The sequence below is a fragment of the Schistocerca piceifrons genome, chromosome 5 (genome assembly GCF_021461385.2).
Source record: "Schistocerca piceifrons isolate TAMUIC-IGC-003096 chromosome 5, iqSchPice1.1, whole genome shotgun sequence".
In the NCBI taxonomy this organism is placed as follows: Eukaryota; Metazoa; Arthropoda; class Insecta; order Orthoptera; family Acrididae; genus Schistocerca; species Schistocerca piceifrons.
Window position 1 is genome coordinate 504,897,969 of NC_060142.1, and position 20,847 is coordinate 504,918,815.

The window sequence follows — 20,847 nt, forward strand, 5'->3', positions numbered from 1 at the left end:
GTAGTTGACTTACACCTTCTAGAGCACATTGGGTGGCACGGGATACATGCGGACGTGCATTGTCCTGTTGGAACAGCAAGTTCCCTTGCCGGTCTAGGAATGGTAGAACGATGGGTTCGATGACGGTTTGGATGTACCGTGCACTATTCAGTGTCCCCTCGACGATCACCAGTGGTGTACGGCCAGTGTAGGAGATCGCTCCCCACACCATGATGCCGGGTGTTGGCCCTGTGTGCCTCGGTCGTATGCAGTCCTGATTGTGGCGCTCACCTGCACGGCGCCAAACACGCATACGACCATCATTGGCACCAAGGCAGAAGCGACTCTCATCGCTGAAGACGACATGTCTCCATTCGTCCCTCCATTCACGCCTGTCGCGACACCACTGGAGGCGGGCTGCACGATGTTGGGGCGTGAGCGGAAGACGGCCTAACGGTGTGCGGGACCATAGCCCAGCTTCATGGAGACGGTTGCGAATGGTCCTCGCCGATACCCCAGGAGCAACAGTGTCCCTAATTTGCTGGGAAGTGGCGGTGCGGTCCCCTACGGCACTGCGTAGGATCCTACAGTCTTGGCGTGCATCCGTGCGTCGCTGCGGTCCGGTCCCAGGTCGACGGGCACGTGCACCTTCCGCCGACCACTGGCGACAACATCGATGTACTGTGGAGACCTCACGCCCCACGTGTTGAGCAATTCGGCGGTACGTCCACCCGGCCTCCCGCATGCCCACTATACGCCCTCGCTCAAAGTCCGTCAACTGCACATACGGTTCACGTCCACGCTGTCGCGGCATGCTACCAGTGTTAAAGACTGCGATGGAGCTCCGTATGCAACGGCAAACTGGCTGACACTGACGGCGGTGGTGCACAAATGCTGCGCAGCTAGCGCCATTCGACGGCCAACACCGCGGTTCCTGGTGTGTCCGCTGTGCCGTGCGTGTGATCATTGCTTGTACAGCCCTCTCGCAGTGTCCGGAGCAAGTATGGTGGGTCTGACACACCGGTGTCAATGTGTTCTTTTTTCCATTTCCAGGAGTGTATTTGCATGTTCTTTTGGTTGGCTTCAGTGAACAGTGATACTATATAATGCTTCTTGTAGGCGCATTGATGATGACCGAGGAAAATCCCATGAATTGGGCCAGTCGGCAGTAAAATGTATGAGAGGAATATTAGAATGCTGGATTAAGCAATCACATCGCATAGAACTTTTCAAAAAGCAACAGAGCAGCAAATATGCACTTCATTGCAAATTCCATTTAATCACTGGTGATGAAGTATTCAGTGATGATGATTATTCACACTTGCAGGTAAAATATAAGTACCTCTTGTTTGAACAGTTTTTGAATTTTTTTAAGAAAATCAGTACTTTTAGTTTCATTAAGAAATAAGAATCAAAGGATTGTATCTATTTGGACACCTAACACATATTTTCGGTATATTGACTCACCTTTTTTTTCTATCTTGCTGAGAAAAACAATCAGTGTGACATTTTTTATAGTGTTTTGTTTCTCTCACAGATTGATGTTGTTTCACTATACCTGTTGTTCCTAGTGCAAATGATAACCTCAGGTTTGCAAATTATATACACACAAGATGAGGTGGCATTTGTGCAAAATTTGGTTTATTATGTTGAACGAGCATATCGCACGCCAGATTTTGGAATGTGGGAAAGAGGAAGCAAGTATAATAATGGTACCCCTGAAATACATGCCAGGTATATATTTTCTAAATTTTTGGAGTACTTATCATAATTTTCTTGTTTGTTATATTATATTGACATCATAATATGTGTGTTTATGTTTTACAGGTACAACAGCAGTAATTACATAATTGATGCAAGACAATAGATTTCATTTTTACAGTTAAAATGTTTTAAATTGTAAACATGATCTCCTGAAATTGTAGACTATGGAAAATCAATGTCTTTCCCTGATGATACCATACGTCTTGCATTACATTTGTCGAATTCTATTTGAACAGTGATTCTTTTTAATTTATATATTTTAAGCTAAACAGCTCTATAGCAGTCATTGATAACCAAAAGAAGCTATGTAAGCAAAGATCTTATTAGACAATAGCTGATAGATTTTACAAAATGTTTTGAGTTTGAAAAACCTTTCTGTTTGCTGAGTGATTTATCTGTCGACTGTTGACCAAATACAAATTCAATTAAATGTTGTTCAAGAGTTTCTAGACATGTTTGAATGTGATTCCAGTGAGTTTATTCAAAATGTCATAATAGTACTTGAAACACGGATTCATCACTAAAGGCCAGAGACAAAGGGGTAGTAGAAACAATGGGTGGTGGAAGGTACAAGTGTACCAAAGAAATAAAAAATTACATCTGCAGTGATTCTCATGGTTTAGTGCTTATAGACTGCCTTCAGAACCACAGAACTGCTACCAAAGAGGACTGGACTTCTTTTAATGGCATTGGATGGCTGTCTTAAAAAAATTAAAAGATATTAAATTCGCATATCTTCAGAATGTCAATTTCCCAGAAAAACAGTAGATAACAGTACTCCTTAGCTTTCAGAAATATAGGTTCCTTTTTCAGGAACAATAGAGAACTTTTCTGAGGTAGTTGGACAGGAGTGAGACTGGTGTCATTGTGTGTTCATGGGTGGGGAGGGGAGGGGAGCAATGCACCAAGAATCCAGGCTACGAGGAAAACCCAACACAAAAACTGGATTCTTCTTATCCTACTGCATACCCCCTCCCCAGCCTATCAAACAATCCCCAGACAAATGTGTTTGCTTTTGGTGTTCTGGAATATGCTTCCCCTGAATGGAAGCACTGGTTGTCCCATCTGTCTCTTGAATTTACAGGTTTTCTCAGTTCAATCTTCTAGCTTATAATATGAAAATATGATCGATTAAACTTTTGTTCTATTTATCAGGCGATGAATTTTATGAACATCCCTTCTACTTCAGTTGTACTGTTGTGCCAGTGCCATAATACAATGTGAGGAGAACATTTCCCAGCCTAACAGTGAAAGTCCGTGTTTTTAAGTTGGAAATACGTTTATTTTTTGTGTAGTCCCCTTTAGGGCAGTGTGCTTTGTAAAACATTATTTCCAGTGAATAAATTCCTCCCGTGAAATGCCTGAATGGTCTGCAACAAAGCCTTCTTTGGGTACCAAACTATAATAAGTGGATTTAAAACATTTCCCAATCCAAATTTGTTGAGCTGTAGGAATATGTGTAAAGTAGAGGGCGTTAAATCAGGTGGATAGGGAGGTGTTTGCAAAATTGATGCTTCAAATCATTCAGTGCTTCCACTAGCAAAAGCAACTTTGTGGGCAGCTGCATTGTTCTGATGAATGATTGTTTTATTTATTAGTAATCCAGGCTTCTTCTTGTGAATTTTTTCATCCAGTGAGTCCAGAAGACTTATATTTTGGGATTTAAGAAAGAAGAATAATCTTTCTTGCATCCAAGTAGGTACTGGTCATTGCCTTTTTCACTCAGGTGACAAAAGTCATGGGATATCTCCTAATGTGACGCCGGACATCCTTTTGCCTGGTATAGTGCAGCAACTCAACAGGACATGGGCTCAAAAAGTCATTGGAAGCCCCTGCAGAAGTACTGAATCATGCCGCCTGTGCAGCCGTCCATAATTCTGGAAGTGTTACAGGTGTAGGATTTTGTGCATGAACTGACCTCTCAATTATGGCCCATAAATGTTTGATGGGATGCATGTTGGACAAACTGGGTTGCCAGATCATTCACTCAAATTGTCAAGAATGTTCTTCAAACCAACTGCAAAGAACAATGGCCTGGTGACATGGCACATTGTTACCTATAAAAATTCCATAGTTATTTGGAACATGAATTCCATGAAATGCTGCAGATGGTCTCCAAGTAGCTGAACACAGCCATTTCCAGCCAATGATTGGTTCAGTTGGACCAGAGTGCTCAGTCAGTTCCATGCAAACACAGCCCACCCCATCATGGAGCCACCACCAGCTTGCAAAGAGCTGTGTTGACAACTTTAGTCGATGTGATGTCAGCACCACACTCAGACCCTACCATCAGCTCTTACTAACTGAAATCAGGATTCATTTGACCAGTCCATGGTTTTCCAATCATCTAGGGTCCAACCAATGTGATCACAAGCCCATGAGAGGCACTGCAGGCAATGTCGTGCTGTTAGGAAAGGCACTTTCTTCAGTCATCTTCTGCCATAGCCCATTTCCACCTAATTTTGCCACACTGTTCTAATGTATATATTGTTTTACACCACACATTGATTTCTGTAGTTGTTTCACACAATATTGCTTGCCTGTTAGCACTGACAACTCTAAGCAAATGGCACAGCTCTCAGTCGTTAAGTGAAGGCTGTCAGCCACTGCATCATCTGTGGTGAGAGGTAATGCCTGAAATTTGGTATTCTTGGCACACACTTGATAGAGTGGATCTTGGAATATTGAATTCCCTAACAGTTTCCAAAATGGAAAGTCCCATTGTGTCTAGCTCCTACTACCATTCTGTTTTCAGAGTCTATTAATTCCTGTCATGCAGCTATAATCCCATCGGACACCTTTTCACATGAATCACCTGAGTACAAGTGACATCCACCAATGCACTGCTCTTTTATACCAGATATACACAATACTATCACCATCTGTGTATGTGCTTATCGCTATCCCATGACTTTTGTCACCTCACTGTATAGCAGGTATAAGCAACAATGCCTATTTTGCTACAAGAGTTCCAGGTCCATCCCTCACTCCTTGCATTCATTGCTGTTTCATTTCTGACATCAAGTGCTAGACCTACATTTCATTCACAGTTCCTACTTTGTTGAAATCAATTGGATTTTCTAAAAAAAAGTTCAAAAATTGGCAAGTTTTTTTTTTTTTTTCATTTGTGCGATTCAACAATTGTTGTGCTCTTCTTGGAAAAAGAATTTTTGTAGTTAATTCAACGAGTAAAATATGCCATATTATCTTCTGTTATACATATGGTGTCAGCTACTTCTAACACCTTGATTACAGTTTTGAGAAACCCATCACATACATCGTTTTCATGTTGAATACAGTACATTACAATTGAGAGACCCATTTCTTAGCTGTGGGTATGAAGGAGTAGAATCTTTACAAACTTCCAGCAGTCTTAGATGAATTTACATTGAATATAAACTGCCCAAAACAAGAGGATTTTATATAAATTCACATTGACTGTGGAAGCCTTCACACTTACAAAAGAAGCATTTGATGGCATAGTATTCTCTTTTATTCATTTGAAGGAAACATACATACCTAACTACTTTGGAAACTGTATAAGCGAAATTATTTCCACGTCAAGTTGACACTTGACTTACATTATTGCACAGCATGTACCAACATAAAAAAAAAAACATTAAAAAAAAGAAAACATCAGCTCCACAAGTACTACCATGAATTTATTTTACTTTTCAAAATATGTCCTCCATAAATTTATGCACTGCCCTATCATTTGCCAAGACCTTGGAAGCCTTCAACTTCTAATTCTTGTGGCAGCTGTCATATCTTAACAAGTGACTTCTCAGGCTATGTCGTCACCATGTTCAAAGATTGTGTTTGGGGCAGTTATAGTGGATGTTGAAAGCGTTCTCAGTTAAGTGTTTCCAACAATGCCTGCATTTTTACTGCTGTGAGGAGGCAAGCATTATCATAAAAACAAAAATGCTTTATCAGGAGTCCAAGTATTTTACATTGTATGGTTTCTTACACTTCCCATGGAATTAATAGTTTCACTATTAGGGCCTACTCTGAATTTCTATAGTGTAAAACACTGCTTTTCCCTAAACACAGTCACCATAACTTTGTGTGTCTATGGAACCACGTTGAACTTTTGTGATTTAGACAGCTAACAGGTATGTTGTTGCAACAATTTTGCGTGTATCCATAAGTTGACTGCATTGCACTATTATATGATCAACATGTGAGATCTTCTGTTTAGTCTTTGTATTGAGTTTTGATGTCCAGTTTCTGATTTTGATGTTACGTAACAGGAGTTGGAACGTCATATAAGTAGCTGCATTGTAATTAAAAAGCATCTTGTGCCTGATGATGATTAGTAACAATCAAAATTGGTAGCAACAATAAATGTTTCATGGCATGTGATGGTGATATAACATTATTTTCATAACTTTGTTATGTGTGTAATTCCTGTTGCTTTTTTGGTCCTGCTGGTCCTCCTTTCCTTCATTACTGTAATAGAAAAGTGTATTATGAAGGAAGATTATCTTGGTGTAATGTCAATTTTATTCTACTTTCAGTTCAATTGGCATGGCAAAAAGTGCTCTAGAAGCCATTAATGGATGCAACCTATTTGGTGACAAAGGAGCTTCATGGTCAGTTATATATGTTGACATTGATGCTCATAATCGTAATCGAAGCATCTTTGAGACATTACTGCCTAGAGAATCCAGCTCAAAGGTATTAATATCACCTTCAATTAATTCTTAACACACTGTGCAACATAAGAAAGGCTTCTGTTAACTAATAGCTGAAATGTGAACAACTGGATCCTTACGTTCTATCTCTCTCTCTCTCTCTCTCTCTCTCTCTCTCTCTCTCTCTGTCCATCCCTTCATTCTCTGTCCATCCCTCCTTCCCTCTCTGTGCCTGTTCACCTCCTCCTCCTCCTCCTCCTCCTCCTCCTCCTCCTCCCTTTCTCTAGCACCACATCCTCCCCCCTCTTTCACTATTCATCTTCTCCTCCCCCTCCCATCCCCCTTTCCAACTTTCTGCTCAGCCATGGCTATCTGCACATGTAGTCCTTCCAGGGCATTCCAATACTACACACACGGCATGTCTGTCATGCAGGAAAGCCTGTATCAGGGGTTTAAATCCATTTTTGCCCTTATCTGTGCTCCTTTGGGAGCTGGTAGATTCTAACCCCCACATTGCTTATTCTCACATAGCAAACAGTATGTGGTGTACCAAATTTGGTTGAAATCGATGTAGGGGCTTAGGATGAGATACTGGACATACAAACAAACTAACGTACATACATAAATCCTGTTCTGTATAATATATGTGTATGAGGTTTTGCCAGCTCCACTGCTATTACAGCTATGAAGCTATAAACCCCCAGTATTGATACCTGTTAAGTTTTCTGTGTGTGTGCCAACACACAGGGTGGTTATAATTAAACTGATGGTGTTCGGAAGCTGTAATGTGGGCTGTATACATTGCAGGATGCTGAACTATTGTTGGTATGTTCATTAATTGGTGCCGAGTTTGCTGAAGAAAATGATAGTTCCACTTTCTGTCACCAGGTGAAAATATGGTGTTATAAGCAGTCAGAATGTGGTGTGGGTGCAAGAAGAGGGGAAGAACTATCAAACACGTGATGTCAGTGGTTCTGGCATGTTTATTAGGATGTAGTCACAAGTTACAACATATGTTCATTACGGCCTCGTGACTCAGTGATATGGTGCATCCATAACACAGCATGGTCAAAATTGCAGTAAGAGGGGAGGAACAATCAAACACAAGATAGTAGTGATTGTAGCATGTTTATTAGGATATGGTCACAAGTTAGAACATTCATTCAGTATGATCTCCGGACTCAGCAACATGTTGCATTTATAACACGACATGGTCAACACCTGCTCATAGCATTCACAGGTAATCAGATCAATATGTCATAGTATGCTATCCTTTTGATCAGGAAGAGTCTGGATACGTCCCTGACAGACACAGTCTTCCAGATATCCTCACAATGAGAAGTCACATGAATTTAGGTCGAGGGATCTGGTAGGCCAAACATCTTGAAATTGCCTAGAGTTGATGCAATCTTTACTGGAGGTTTCTCAAAGCAAATCTTTCACTTGGCAAGTGGTTTGTGGTATCACTCCATCTTGCATGAAAATAGTGGTGTAGGCACAGTTGTGTTCTTGCAAAGCTGCAATTAAGAGCTGCACAAGGAGGTCCATGTGCAGATGCTGCTGTACACCTAACAGGCCCGCAAGGTTTTATCTCCGTGATGAAAAATGGACTAAGAATGAAGGAGCTTGTGAAGCCACACCACACAGTCACATAAGGTGAGTGCAGTGGATGTTCTTGCACACTATTTGGCAGAGTAGAAACTCATATGTGACAGTCCTCTGCATTCTTGGCACAGTGCAGAGCAAAATGTGGCCCACCCATCCAAAGAATAATCCCCAACCACATGTCATTCACTTCTATGAATATATGAAGGGCAAAGTCATGGTTTTGTAGCCTGTCTTAGGGATTCATTTAGTGCACATTGTGGTTCATATAGGGATACCAGTGTCAAAGGCACCACAAAGTTTTTTGAACCATTGACCAGGAGAGAGATAATTCCGATGACATGCTTGAGCACTGGCTACAGAATTTGAGGCATGTGCTGTATGGCCAGCAATAACTACAGCAAATTCATCAGCAACTGCCATGAGAAAAGGCCATATCCTCTGTGCTGCACCACCAAATTCACTTATTTCTTCAGATTTCTTGTTCGTATTCTTTAGCTCATGCATTGACATGGGGCCTCTTCATAGCTGTTTCTGTTGGAAATATTCCTGCAGGGCTGCTATTGCTATAATTTTGATAAAACAACTTTACAAGCAGCGGATGGTCTTTCTTGTTAGTAGCCATTGCATTTCACATGGAAAACTTCATCCTTTTTAATCCTTCCCACCTACAGTCACTTCACAAAAGAAAGCAAAAGATGTCACCAAGTGACAAACAGCATAGTGACATCAAAACAGGAAACAGTTCACATTCTGACTGCTTACAGTGCCATATTTTCAGCAGGTGGCAGAAAGTGGAACTATATATTTTTTTTTTTTTTTTTTTTTTTTTTTTTTTTTTTTTTTTTTTTTTTTTCTCTGTATACTCCATGAGCACACCGATTAATAACTGTAGCTATGATGTATCAGTGTCCTGCAATGTATGCAGCCTGCACTGCAGTGCTTGAAGGAACAGAACTTTAAACAAAACCACCTGATAGCTTGTTTTTCTATACATTGTATTTCATTTATTATTACATTTCTGATGTAATTTCATTTAGTGACTCATTCAATGGCCATGTAGATTGGCTCCTCATTTCAGTCCTGTGTAACTAGCTGTGTTAATGAATAAATGAAGAGGAAGGCACAGATAGGAAGTCTTATCTCTCAAGTAATATAAATATTCATTTTTACTTCTATATTTTATTAACTCAGATTACTCAGATTTTTCTTGTATAAAGCTTGAACGCTCCTAACATTTGGTTAATTTGTGTCTTAGGGAGCTGATTCATCATTGATCCCAACAGTATCATTCCCAGCTTTTGCAACCCATGAGGAGGTTTTGTATGAAGAGACTAAAGCAAATATCATTCGTCGACTGAAAGGTTCATATGGGTTTAGGCGTTTCGGACGAGATGGCTTCAAATGTAAACTGGAAGATGATAAGCGAAGATTCTATAATGAAGGGGAGATAAGGGTATTGACAATGTGATTATTAAGTTCTAGTTTATCTAAATCATACACAATAGTATCTTTCCTATGTGGAATGTTTCCCTCTATTATAACCATAGTATCTTCTACAGATATGACATATTCATTGATCAAACTTTTGATTTCTCCATTCAGAAAAGATTTTATTTATCATTTTATGTATGTTTCCTTTTTTTGTATTTTTCAGGAATTTGAAAATATTGAATGTGAGTGGCCTCTCTTTTACATGTTCATGATAATTGATGGAGTCTTTAAAACATTGCCAGATCAAGTTGAAGAATACCAAAATTTATTGAAAACGGAAATAAAAAGGGACACTAATGGTGGTATGTTGCTTTGTTATCCATGATGAAATATGTAGAACTCATGTTAGTGAAAACAGTACTTGCTGTTTCTTGCCATTTCAATATTATACATAAAGAACAATTTTTTGGGTGCCTGTCTGGGCTGTTGGTGTCCTTTTTTTTTGCACCATTTTGCAATTACTTCACCAACTGTTCTTTCGAGAATGCATCAGCAGTAGTTTCTTATGCATTCATAACCATTGCTCATGGTACGTGAAGAAAACTGGTCAGAAGCTGTCTAAATGTTGTTTGAAAATGAATTAAACAAACTAGACTTTCACAGAAAGCCGTGTTTGAAAGTTCTATTTCCAATTATAGAAGGTAACATTTTTTTGTTTGTGTTTTGCAAAATTTTGTTTATTTGGTTTTTAATATTCCACACTCTATTCTCAAGACATAAACATATGGGAGCGGGGGATCTTCTAACTTAAATAACAATACTTATTGATGAAAAATGAAATTGCTGAAACCCTGTAGTAAATCTACAAAACCATTAAGTTCAGCTGTTTCTGCTACAAAAATAATTACTTACTTTGAGGGCTTTGAAATCACTAAGTTAACATATTTTGCATATGTTCAGGCACAGATGTTCTATGAGTTAATATTCTGGAATTATTCACCATTTAGGTAAAAAAAAAAAATGTTGCAGAAAAGAAAATCATTGGAATTGTTTGTTTCACATTTTTCATCTTGCAGGTGTATGTTTAATGCGCTGGAAATATTATCAATGACCTTATAATGCATTTACTCAAACACGCACACACAGATTTTATTTATTTTTGTCTTATACAGTGCACAATACTATACTGGGCTGGGGGGGAGAGATTCTGAACAACGTTTTAGGAAAGTTTCCTTTGGTTATCAGATGATGCCCACCCCCCATGAACCATGGACCTTGCCGTTGGTGGGGAGGCTTGCGTGCCTCAGCGATACAGATGGCCGTACCGTAGGTGCAACCACAATGGAGGGGTATCTGTTAAGAGGCCAGACAAATGTGTGGTCCCTGAAGAGGGGCAGCAGCCTTTTCAGTAGTTGCAGGGGCAACAGTCTGGATGATTGACTGATCTAGCATTGTAACAATAACCAAAATGGCCTTGCTGTGCTGGTACTGCGAACGGCTGAAAGGAAGGGGAAACTACAGCCATAATTTTTCCTGAGGGCATCCAGCTTTACTGTATGGTTAAATGATGATGGCGTCCTCTTGGGTAAAATATTCCGTAGGTAAAATAGTCCCCCATTCGGATCTCCAGGTGGGGACTACTCAAGAGGACGTTGTTATCAGGAGAAAGAAAACTGGCGTTCTACGGATCGGAGTGTGGAATGTCAGATCCCTTAATCGAGCAGGTAGGTTAGAAAATTTAAAAAGGGGAATGGATAGGTTAAAGTTAGATATAGTGGGAATTAGTGAAGTTAGGTGGTAGGAGGAACAAGACTTCTGGTCAGGTGAATACAGGGTTATAAATACAAAATCAAATAGAGGTAATGCAGGAGTAGGTTTAATAATGAATTAAAAAATAGGCGTGCGGGTAAGCTACTACAAACAGCATAGTGAATGCATTATTGTGGCCAAGATAGACACGAAGCCCACACCTACTACAGTAGTACACGTTTCTATGCCAACTAGCTCTGCAGATGGTGAAGAAATTGAAGAAATGTATGCTGAGATAAAAGAAATTATTCAGATAGTGAAGGGAGACGAAAAATTAATAGTCATGGGTGACTGGAATTCAAGTGTAGGAAGAGGGAGAGAAGGAAACACAGTAGGTGAATATGGATTGGGGCTAAGAAATGAAAGAGGAAGCCGCCTGGTAGAATTTTGCACAGAGCATAACTTAATCATAGCTAACACTTGGTTCAAGAATCATAAAAGAAGGTTGTATACATGGAAGAATCCCAGAGATAGTAAAAGGTATCAGATAGATTATATAATGGTAAGACAGAGATTTAGGAACCAGGTTTTAAATTGTAAGACATTTCCAGGGGCAGATGTGGACTCTGACCACAATCTATTGGTTATGACCTGTAGATTAAAACTGAAGAAACTGCAAAAAGGTGGGAATTTAAGGAGATGGGACCTGGATAAACTGACTAAACCAGAGGTTGTACAGAGTTTCAGGGAGAGCATAAGGGAACAATTGACAGCAGTGGGGGAAAGAAATACAGTAGAAGAAGAATGGGTAGCTTTGAGGAATGAAATAGTGAAGGCAGCAGAGAATCAAGTTGGTAAAAAGGTGAGGGCTAGTAGAAATCCTTGGGAAACAGAAGAAATAGTGAATTTAATTGATGAAAGGAGAAAATATAAAAATGCAGTAAATGAAGCAGGCAAAAAGGAATACAAACGTCTCAAAAATGAGATCGACAGGAAGTGCAAAATGGCTAAGCAGGGATGGCTAGAGGAGAAATGTAAGGATGTAGAGGCTTATCTCTAGGGGTAAGATAGATACTGCCTACAGGAAAATTAAAGAGACCTTTGGAGAAAAGAGAACCACTTGTATGAATATCAAGAGCTCAGATGGAAACCCAGTTCTAACCAAAGAAGGGAAAGCAGAAAGATGGAAGGAGTATATAGAGGGTCTATACAAGGGCGATGTACTTGAGGACAATATTATAGAAATGGAAGAGAATGCAGATGAAGATGAAATGGGAGATACGATACTGCGTGAAGAGTATGACAGAGCACTGAAAGACCTGAGCCGAAACAAGGCCCTGGGAGTAGACAACATTCCATTAGAACTACTGACGGCCTTGGGAGAGCCAGTCCTGACAAAACTCTACCATCTGGTGAGGAAGATCTATGAGGCAGGCGAAGTACCCTCAGACTTCAAGAAGAATATAATAATTCCAATCCCAAAGAAAGCAGATGTTGACAGATGTGAAAATTACCGAACTATCAGTTTAGTAAGCCACAGCTTCAAAATACTAACACGAATTCTTTCTAGACGAATGGGAAAACTGGTAGAAGCTGACATCGGGGAAGATCAGTTTGGATTCCGTAGAAATATTGCAACACGTGAGGCAATACTGACCTTACGACTTATGTTACAAGAAAGATTAAGGAAAGGCAAACCTACATTCCTAGCATTAGTAGACTTAGAGAAAGCTTTTGACAATGTTGACTGGAATACTCTATTCCAAATTCTAAAGGTGGCAGTGGTAAAATACAGGGAGCGAAAGGCTATTTACAATTTGTACAGAAACCAGATGGCAGTTATAAGAGTCGAGGGACATGAAAGGGAAGCAGTGGTTGGGAAGGGAGTGAGACAGGGTTGTAGCCTCTCCCCAATGTTATTCAATCTGTATATTGATTTAGGAGTAAAGGAAACAAAAGAAAAATTCGGAGTAGGTATTAAAATCCATGGAGAAGAAATAAAAACTTTGAGGTTTGCCGATGACATTGTAATTCTGTCAGAGACAGCAAAGGACTTGGAAGAGCAGTTGAACGGAATGGACATTGTCTTGAAAGGAGGATATAAGATGAACATCAACAAAAGCAAAATGAGGATAATGGAATGTAGTCAAATTAAGTCTGTTGATGCTGAGGGAATTAGATTAGGAAATGAGACACTTAAAGTAGTAAAAGAGTTTTGCTATTTGGGGAGCAAAATAACTGATGATGGTCGAAGTAGAGAGGATATAAAATGTAGACTGGCAATGGCAAGGCAAGCCTTTCTGAAGAAGAGAAATTTGTTAACATCTAGTATAGATTTAAGTGTCAGGAAGTTGTTTCTGAAAGTATTTGTATGGAGTGTAGCCATGTATGGAAGTGAAACATGGACGATAAATAGTTTGGACAGGAAGAGAATAGAAGCTTTCGAAATGTGGTGCTACAGAAGAATGCTGATGATTAGATGAGCGGATCACATAACTAATGAGGAGGTATTGAATAGAATTGGGGAGAAGAGGAGTTTGTGGCACAACCTGACGAGAAGAAGGGACCGGTTGGTAGGACATGTTCTGAGACATCAAGGGATCACAAATTTAGCATTGGAGGGCAGCGTGGAGGGTAAAAATTGTAGAGGGAATTCAAGAGATGAATACACTAAGCAGATTCAGAAGTATGTAGGTTGCAGTAGGTACTGGGAGATGAAGAAACTTGCACAGGATAGGGTAGCATGGAGAGTTGCATCAAACCAGTCTCAGGACTGAAGACCACAACAACAACATCAGATGATGACTGCTGGAACAAGAAATCCTCTCCCAAATATTCCCAACTGGGAACTTCCAGCTTGCTGGGATATTTGACTGAAAAGAACAAAGTTCTATAACAGTTCATCCTGCCCATATCAGTCTTGACAGGAGAAGTTTTGAGAGTAATACAGATATTCACAAACATTACACTAGAAGAAGAATTGCTCTGAGGGCTCTGCACAAACTTAGTTATGTATATAAACAGTTCATTCATCCTGGGAATTGAGAATTTCAATGATTTTTTTTTTTTCCTGTGTTGGGGGACCAGTCCAGAATCTTTTGCCAGGGGAGAGATCATCGTGACACCTTTCAGTTCAAGGCCACATGTCCTGAAAATCTGTAAACTGAAATGCTAAGTCATAATCTAGATATAGTGAGGGGTCAGTAAAGTGAAATGGAAAGAAGACAAGGATTTCTTGTCAGATAAGTATAGGATAATATCAACAGCAGCAGAAAATGGTGCAACGGGAGTGGATTGTCAGAGAGTGAATTAATGTGAACAGTTCAGTGATAGTGGTGTTTCATCAGAATCAACAGCAAACCAATACTGACAATGATAGGTCGGGTATACATTCCGATGTCGCAAGCCAAGAAGAAGAGATAGAGAAAGTATATGAGGATATTGGACATGTAACTGAGTACGTAAAGGACGATGGAAGTCTAATATTCATAGGGGATTGGAATGTGGTTATAGGGAAAGAAGTAGAAGAAAGGGTTACAGGAAAATATGGGCTCGGTAGCAGGAATGAGAGATGAGAAAGAATAATTAAGTTCTGTAATAGTGAATATTCTGTTCAAGAGTCACAAGAGGAGGAGATATACTTGGAAAAGCCAGGATATAAGGGAAGATTTCAATTAGATTACATCATGTTCAGGCAGAGATTCTGAAATCAGATAATGGATTGTAAGGTGTACCCTTGAGCAGATATAGACTCATGTGTAGTAGTTATGAAGAGTAGGCTAAAGTTCAAGAAGCTAAAGTTCAAGAAGCTAAATTGGAATCAATGTGCAAAAAAAGTGGGATACAGAAGTACTAAGGAATGAAGAGATAGGCATGAAGTTCTCTCAGGTTATAGGTACTCTAATAAGCAATATCTCAGTAGGCAGTTCAGTTTAAGAGTAATGGACATCTCAGGAAAGGGCAATCACATAGATACAAAGACGGTAGCTGTGAAGAAACTATGGGTAACAAAAGAGATACTTCAGTTGATCGACAAAAGGAGGAAGTATAAAAATGTTCTGGGACATCCAGGAAAAGAAAAAAAGTTACTTAGGAATGAAATAAATAGGAAGTACAGAGAGGCTAAGGCTAAATGGCTGCATGCAGAATGTGAAGAAATCAGAAAGGAAATGATTGCCAGAAGGTCTGACTTACCATATAGTAAAGTCAAAACAACATTCGTTGAAGTTAAAAGTGAGGACAGTGCAATGGGAATTCCACTGCTAAACGCAGAGGAGAGAGCAGATAGGTGGAAAGAGTACATTGAAGGCCTGTGATAATGTGATGAAAGAAGAAGTAAGTGTCAGTTTAGAAGAGGTAGGAGATCCAGCATTAGAATCAGAGCTTTGGAAGACTTAAGATTGAATAAGGCAGGTGGGATAGATAACATTCCATTAGAATTTCTAAAATCACTGAGGCAGGTGACAAGAAAATGACTATTCACGTTGCTGTGTAGACTGTATGAATTGGCAGATACCATCTGACTTTCGGAGAAACATCATCCACAGAATTCCAAAGACTGCAAGAGCTGACAAGTGCAAGAATTATTGCATAATCAGCTCAACAGCTCATGCATAAAAACTGCTGACAAGAATAATATACTGAAAAATGGAAAAGAGAATTTAGGATGTCTTAGATAACGATCAGTTTGGCTTTATAAAAAGTAAAAGCACCAGAGAGGCAGGTCTAACATTACAGCTGATAATGGAGGTAAGACTAAAGAAAAATCAAGACCCATTTTTAGGATTTTTTGAAATGGAAAAAGTGGTTGATAATGTAAAATGGTGCAAGATGTTCGAAATTCTGAGAAAAATAGGAGTAAACCATAGAGAAAGACAAGTAATATACAATATGTACAAGAACCAAGAGGGAACATTAAGAGTGAAAGGCCAAGAATGAAATGGTGGGATTAAAAAGTGTGTATGACAGAGCTACAACCTTTCACTCCTACTGTTCGATATATACACTGAAGAAGCAATGACAAAAATAAAAGAAAGGTTTCAAGAGTGGAATTAAAATTCTAGGTGAGACGATATCGGTGATAAGATTCTATGATGACTTTGCTATTCTCATGGAAAATGAGGAAGAATTACAGGATTTTGCTGAATTGAATGAACAGTCAATGAGTATGGAATATGGACTAAGAGTAAATCAAAGAAAGACGAAACAAATGAGAAGTGACAGAAATGAGAACAGCAAGAAACTTAACATCAGGATTGGTGATCACAAAGAAGATGAAGTTAAGGAATTCTGTTACTTAGGTAGCAGAATAACCCATGATGAACGCAGAAGGGAGGACATAAAAAGCAGACAAGCAGTGTTAAATAGGGCATTCAGGGCCAAGAGAAGTCTACTAGTATCAAACATAGGCTTTAATTTGAGGAAAAAATTTCTGAGAATGTGTGTTTGAAGCACAGTATTGTGTGGTAATGAAACATAAGAGAATTGAAGCATTGGAGATGAGGTGCTACAGAAGAATGTCGGAAATGTAGTGAAATGATAAGGTAAGGAATGAGGATGTTCTCTGGAGAATTGGAGAGGAAAGGAGTATATGGAAAACACTGACAAGAAGAAGGGACAGGATGGTAGGACATCTGTTAAGACATCAGGGAAATAACTTCTTTGGTACTAGATGGAACTGTAGAAAGCAAAAACTACAGAGGAAGACAGAGACTGGTATAAATCCAGCAAATAATTGAGAGTGTAGGTTGCAAATGCTACTCTGAAATGAAGAGGTTGGCACAGGAGAGAAATTCTTGGCAAGTCACATCAATCCAGGCAGGAGACTGATGACAAAAAAAACAACAACATTGGAACTGGCAAGATATTGGCCTTGGGAATTCCAAGACTTTTGAAAATGTTTAGATTTTAAGTTTGAAGTTGGACAACAAATGACAAAATAAAAATTTTTTCGTGTGATATAATAAAAAATTAACACTTTTTGGGTTTTCCTCTTTACTTTTACTATTAATTGTTGCATCATGCCAAATTTCATGATTCTAGATCGAAAACCCTATAGATTTTGATGAGCGAGTTTGTGAATATCAAAATATGTAACGTAAATGGCCGTATCTTGTGAGTGCATGGACGTAGGCAACTTAGGAGCATCACTTTATTACACCACCAAGGGACCATAGAAGTTAGTGTGTGGCAAAAATTTCTAATTGATTTGTGTACCCATTCCTGAGAAAAGGAGTTTTTAACAGTTGACAGACAGACGGACGGACAGATGGACAACAAAGTGATCATATGATAGTTCCGTTTCGACAGACTGAGGTACAGAACCCTAAAGATGTTCTACACATCATTCTACTATATCATGCTTCAGTGCAGAAAGGAGTTAAATACAAATCATTGATAATTTGCTCATGGCAATACAGGGGAGAGCAGAAGTGTTTTGAAACATAGGTAAAAATAGTGTGTATTTGTGTAATTGTTTACAATAGGCCTGGTTTACCAAGAACCCCTGGCGCATTCACTTAAATTTGTTATCTTTGTGCTTGCTAGAATTATGTCATTACATGCTTCTAATTACTCATATTTTTGTATTTTGAGTAAACTGGGGTGCTGGTGTAGCTTAACACAAATTTTAACGTTTAGTTCTTATCACAAATCTATACAAATGTAACTCATACTAACAATAAAAATATGCAGAATGAAATTTTCACTCTGCGACAGAGTGTGCACTGATATGAAGCTTTCCAGCAAATTAAAATTGTGTGCCAGATAAAGAATTGAAATTGAAACCTTTGCCTTTCGTGGTCAAGTGCTCTACAAACTGAGGCTACCCAAGCACGACTCATAACCCATCCTCATAACTTTACTTCCACCAGTACCTTGTCTCCTACCTTCCAAACATCACAGAAGCTCTTTTGCAAAACTTGCAAGACAAACACTCCTGGAAGGAAAGGTATTGTAGAGATATGGCTTAGCTACAGCCTGTGGAATGTTTCCAGGATGAAATTTTCATTCTGCTGTGGAGTGTGTGCTGATATGAAACTTCCAGGCAGATTAAAACTGTGTGCCAGACCAAGACTCAAACTCAAGACCTTTGCCTTTCGCACACAGGGAAGTGCTCTACCAACTGAGCTACCCAAGCACAACTCACAACATGTCCTCACAGCTTTACTTCCACCAGTACCTCGTCTCAAACCTTCCAAACTTCACAGAAGTTCTTCTGCAAATCTTATGGAACTAGCACTCATGGAAGAAAGGATATTGCAGAGACAGGGATTAGCCACAGCCTGGGGGATGTCTCTAGAATGAAATTGTGGTGATTGTGGAGATCATGCATTCTGCAGCAAAATCAGCTGATTCCCAAGTTACATCAAAGAAGTTCATGTGCTCACCACCTAGGGCGCTGATGTGCTCGCTTATTCCATACCTAAGAAGAGACACTATTGAACTCCGTGGTTTTAGTTTTTAATATGATTATTCTGTTGTTATCTGTCATAGTGACAAGTTTACTTATCCTTCTCATTTACAATAAATGTTCTCGTTCCCGACATACACTACTTTCCTATACATAGCTGAGAGTGGAGAGTTTTTTGAATATGGTAGAAAGAATAATGCTTGCATTTGCTGTGTGCTGTACACCCACACATCACACACAGTTTAGTGGCTATCTTATAGCCCTATAAGATAGCTTCATTGGTGATCCTGATGTGATCATTGCTCAGACGAAGAGTTTGTGACAAGAAAACAGTGATATGCAGTAACAAAATGCCAGATTAAAAAATGCATATACGTGAAGACTGGTGGTATGACTTCCACCGTTCTGGCCTACCATTCCATCCCTCTGGTTGGCACAAGTAGAAGCAAATTTTGTTATGTTCTGGCATAATGATGGATGCAACTAAATATGCCCTGGTAATAAGTCAGCTTGACCACAGAATCACAGCAGAAGTGTAAAATATAATAATGACACCGCTGGACACAGTGCATATTCTAAACTGAAGTTGGAATTAATACACCGAGTGTCTGCCTCTGAAGAGAAGAGAGTACCATAGGTACTTACACAAGAAGACATCGCTGACAAGAAACCTTCACAATTTGTGCATCTCTTAAGAAACAAAGTGGATGCTCGCACCGAGCCAGACACATTACTACATACAATATGGAGCAGTAGCCTGGCAGCACAAGTTAAAGCGATAACTGACTCTTACTGAGATGTCCGTGGATGAAGTGGCTGTATTGGCTGACAGGATACGGGATGCTACTGTGGCCACTTCTGGATCTGATGCTATCCTTATGTGCAACAGCACCGCAACAGAAACAAAACCTGATTGCAACAAGCTTTCAAAAAAAGTGACAGCATTGGAGCAACAATTAAATGATGGCTGGACAAGAAAAATTGATGCTCTGTCTAATCAACTGAGTGAACTCCTCACTGATCGTGGCACTAAAAGTAATTACCAGGGGCGATCATGGAGCTGCTCCAGTCACAATGCCTCCCATCGCATTGATGCCCAAGTCATGAATTTATGCTGGTATCATCAGCAATTTGGGGATCAAGCACATAAGTGCGGTGCGGCATTTTCATATAAAAATGTTAAGTGCCAAGCTGAAGTTGACACACCTGTCTGTCCCTCTTCCCACCCGTATCTCACCGACCGTAAGCTGTGACGCGAATTCTTGATAGTTACCTGCTCAGATTTAAGTATTCTGCTGCGGGACAAGGCACATAAGTATCACCCAATCACCACCTACAAGATGACAACAGCCCACTATTCCAGTTTCCAATGTTGTTGTTGTGGTCTTCAGTCCTGAGACTGGTTTGATGCAGCTCTCCATTGTACTCTATCCTGTGCAAGCTTTTTCATCTCCCAGTACCTACTGCAACCTACATCCTTCTGAATCTGCTTAGTGTATTCATCTCTTGGTCTCCCCCTACGATTTTTACCCTCCACGCTGCCCTCCAATACTAAATTGGTGATCCCTTGATGCCTCAGAACATGTCCTACCAACCGATCCCTTCTTCTGGTCAAGTTGTGCCACAAACTTCTCTTCTCCCCAATCCTATTCAATACTTCCTCATTAGTTATGTGATCTACCCATCTAATCTTCAGCATTCTTCTGTAGCACCACATTTCGAAAGCTTCTATTCTCTTCTTGTCCAAACTATTTATCGTCCATGTTTCACTTCCATACATGGCTACACTCCATACGAATACTTTCAGAAATGACTTCCTGACACTTAAATCAATACTGGATGTTAACAAATTTCTCTTCTTCAGAAACTCTTTCCTTGCCATTGCCAGCCTACATTTTATATCCTCTCTACTTCGACCATCATCAGTTATTTTGCTCCCCAAATAGCAAAACTCCTTTACTACTTTAAGTGCCTCATTTCCTAATCTAATTCCCTCAGCATCACCCGACTTAATTAGACTACATTCCATTATCCTTGTTTTGCTTTTGTTGATGTTCATCTTATATCCTCCTTTCAAGACACTGTCCATTCCATTCAACTGCTCTTCCAAGTCCTTTGCTGTCTCTGACAGAATTACAATGTCATCGGCGAACCTCAAAGTTTTTATTTCTTCTCCATGAATTTTAATACCTACTCCGAATTTTTCTTTTGTTTCCTTTACTGCTTGCTCAATATACAGATTGAACAACATCAGGGAGAGGCTACAAC

The 20,847-nt window shown here is 39.6% G+C and overlaps 1 protein-coding gene across 1 annotated transcript in view; it reads left to right on the forward strand.

Moving 5' to 3' along the window:
- The window catches only part of LOC124797849 (probable phosphorylase b kinase regulatory subunit beta), a 195,084-nt gene that overhangs the window by 47,960 nt on the left and 126,277 nt on the right, over positions 1-20,847 (forward strand). Inside the window, 5 exon segments of the mRNA XM_047260909.1 lie at positions 1,099-1,306; positions 1,517-1,713; positions 6,264-6,423; positions 9,244-9,441; positions 9,643-9,781. Coding sequence (XP_047116865.1) covers positions 1,099-1,306; positions 1,517-1,713; positions 6,264-6,423; positions 9,244-9,441; positions 9,643-9,781 — 902 coding nt within the window.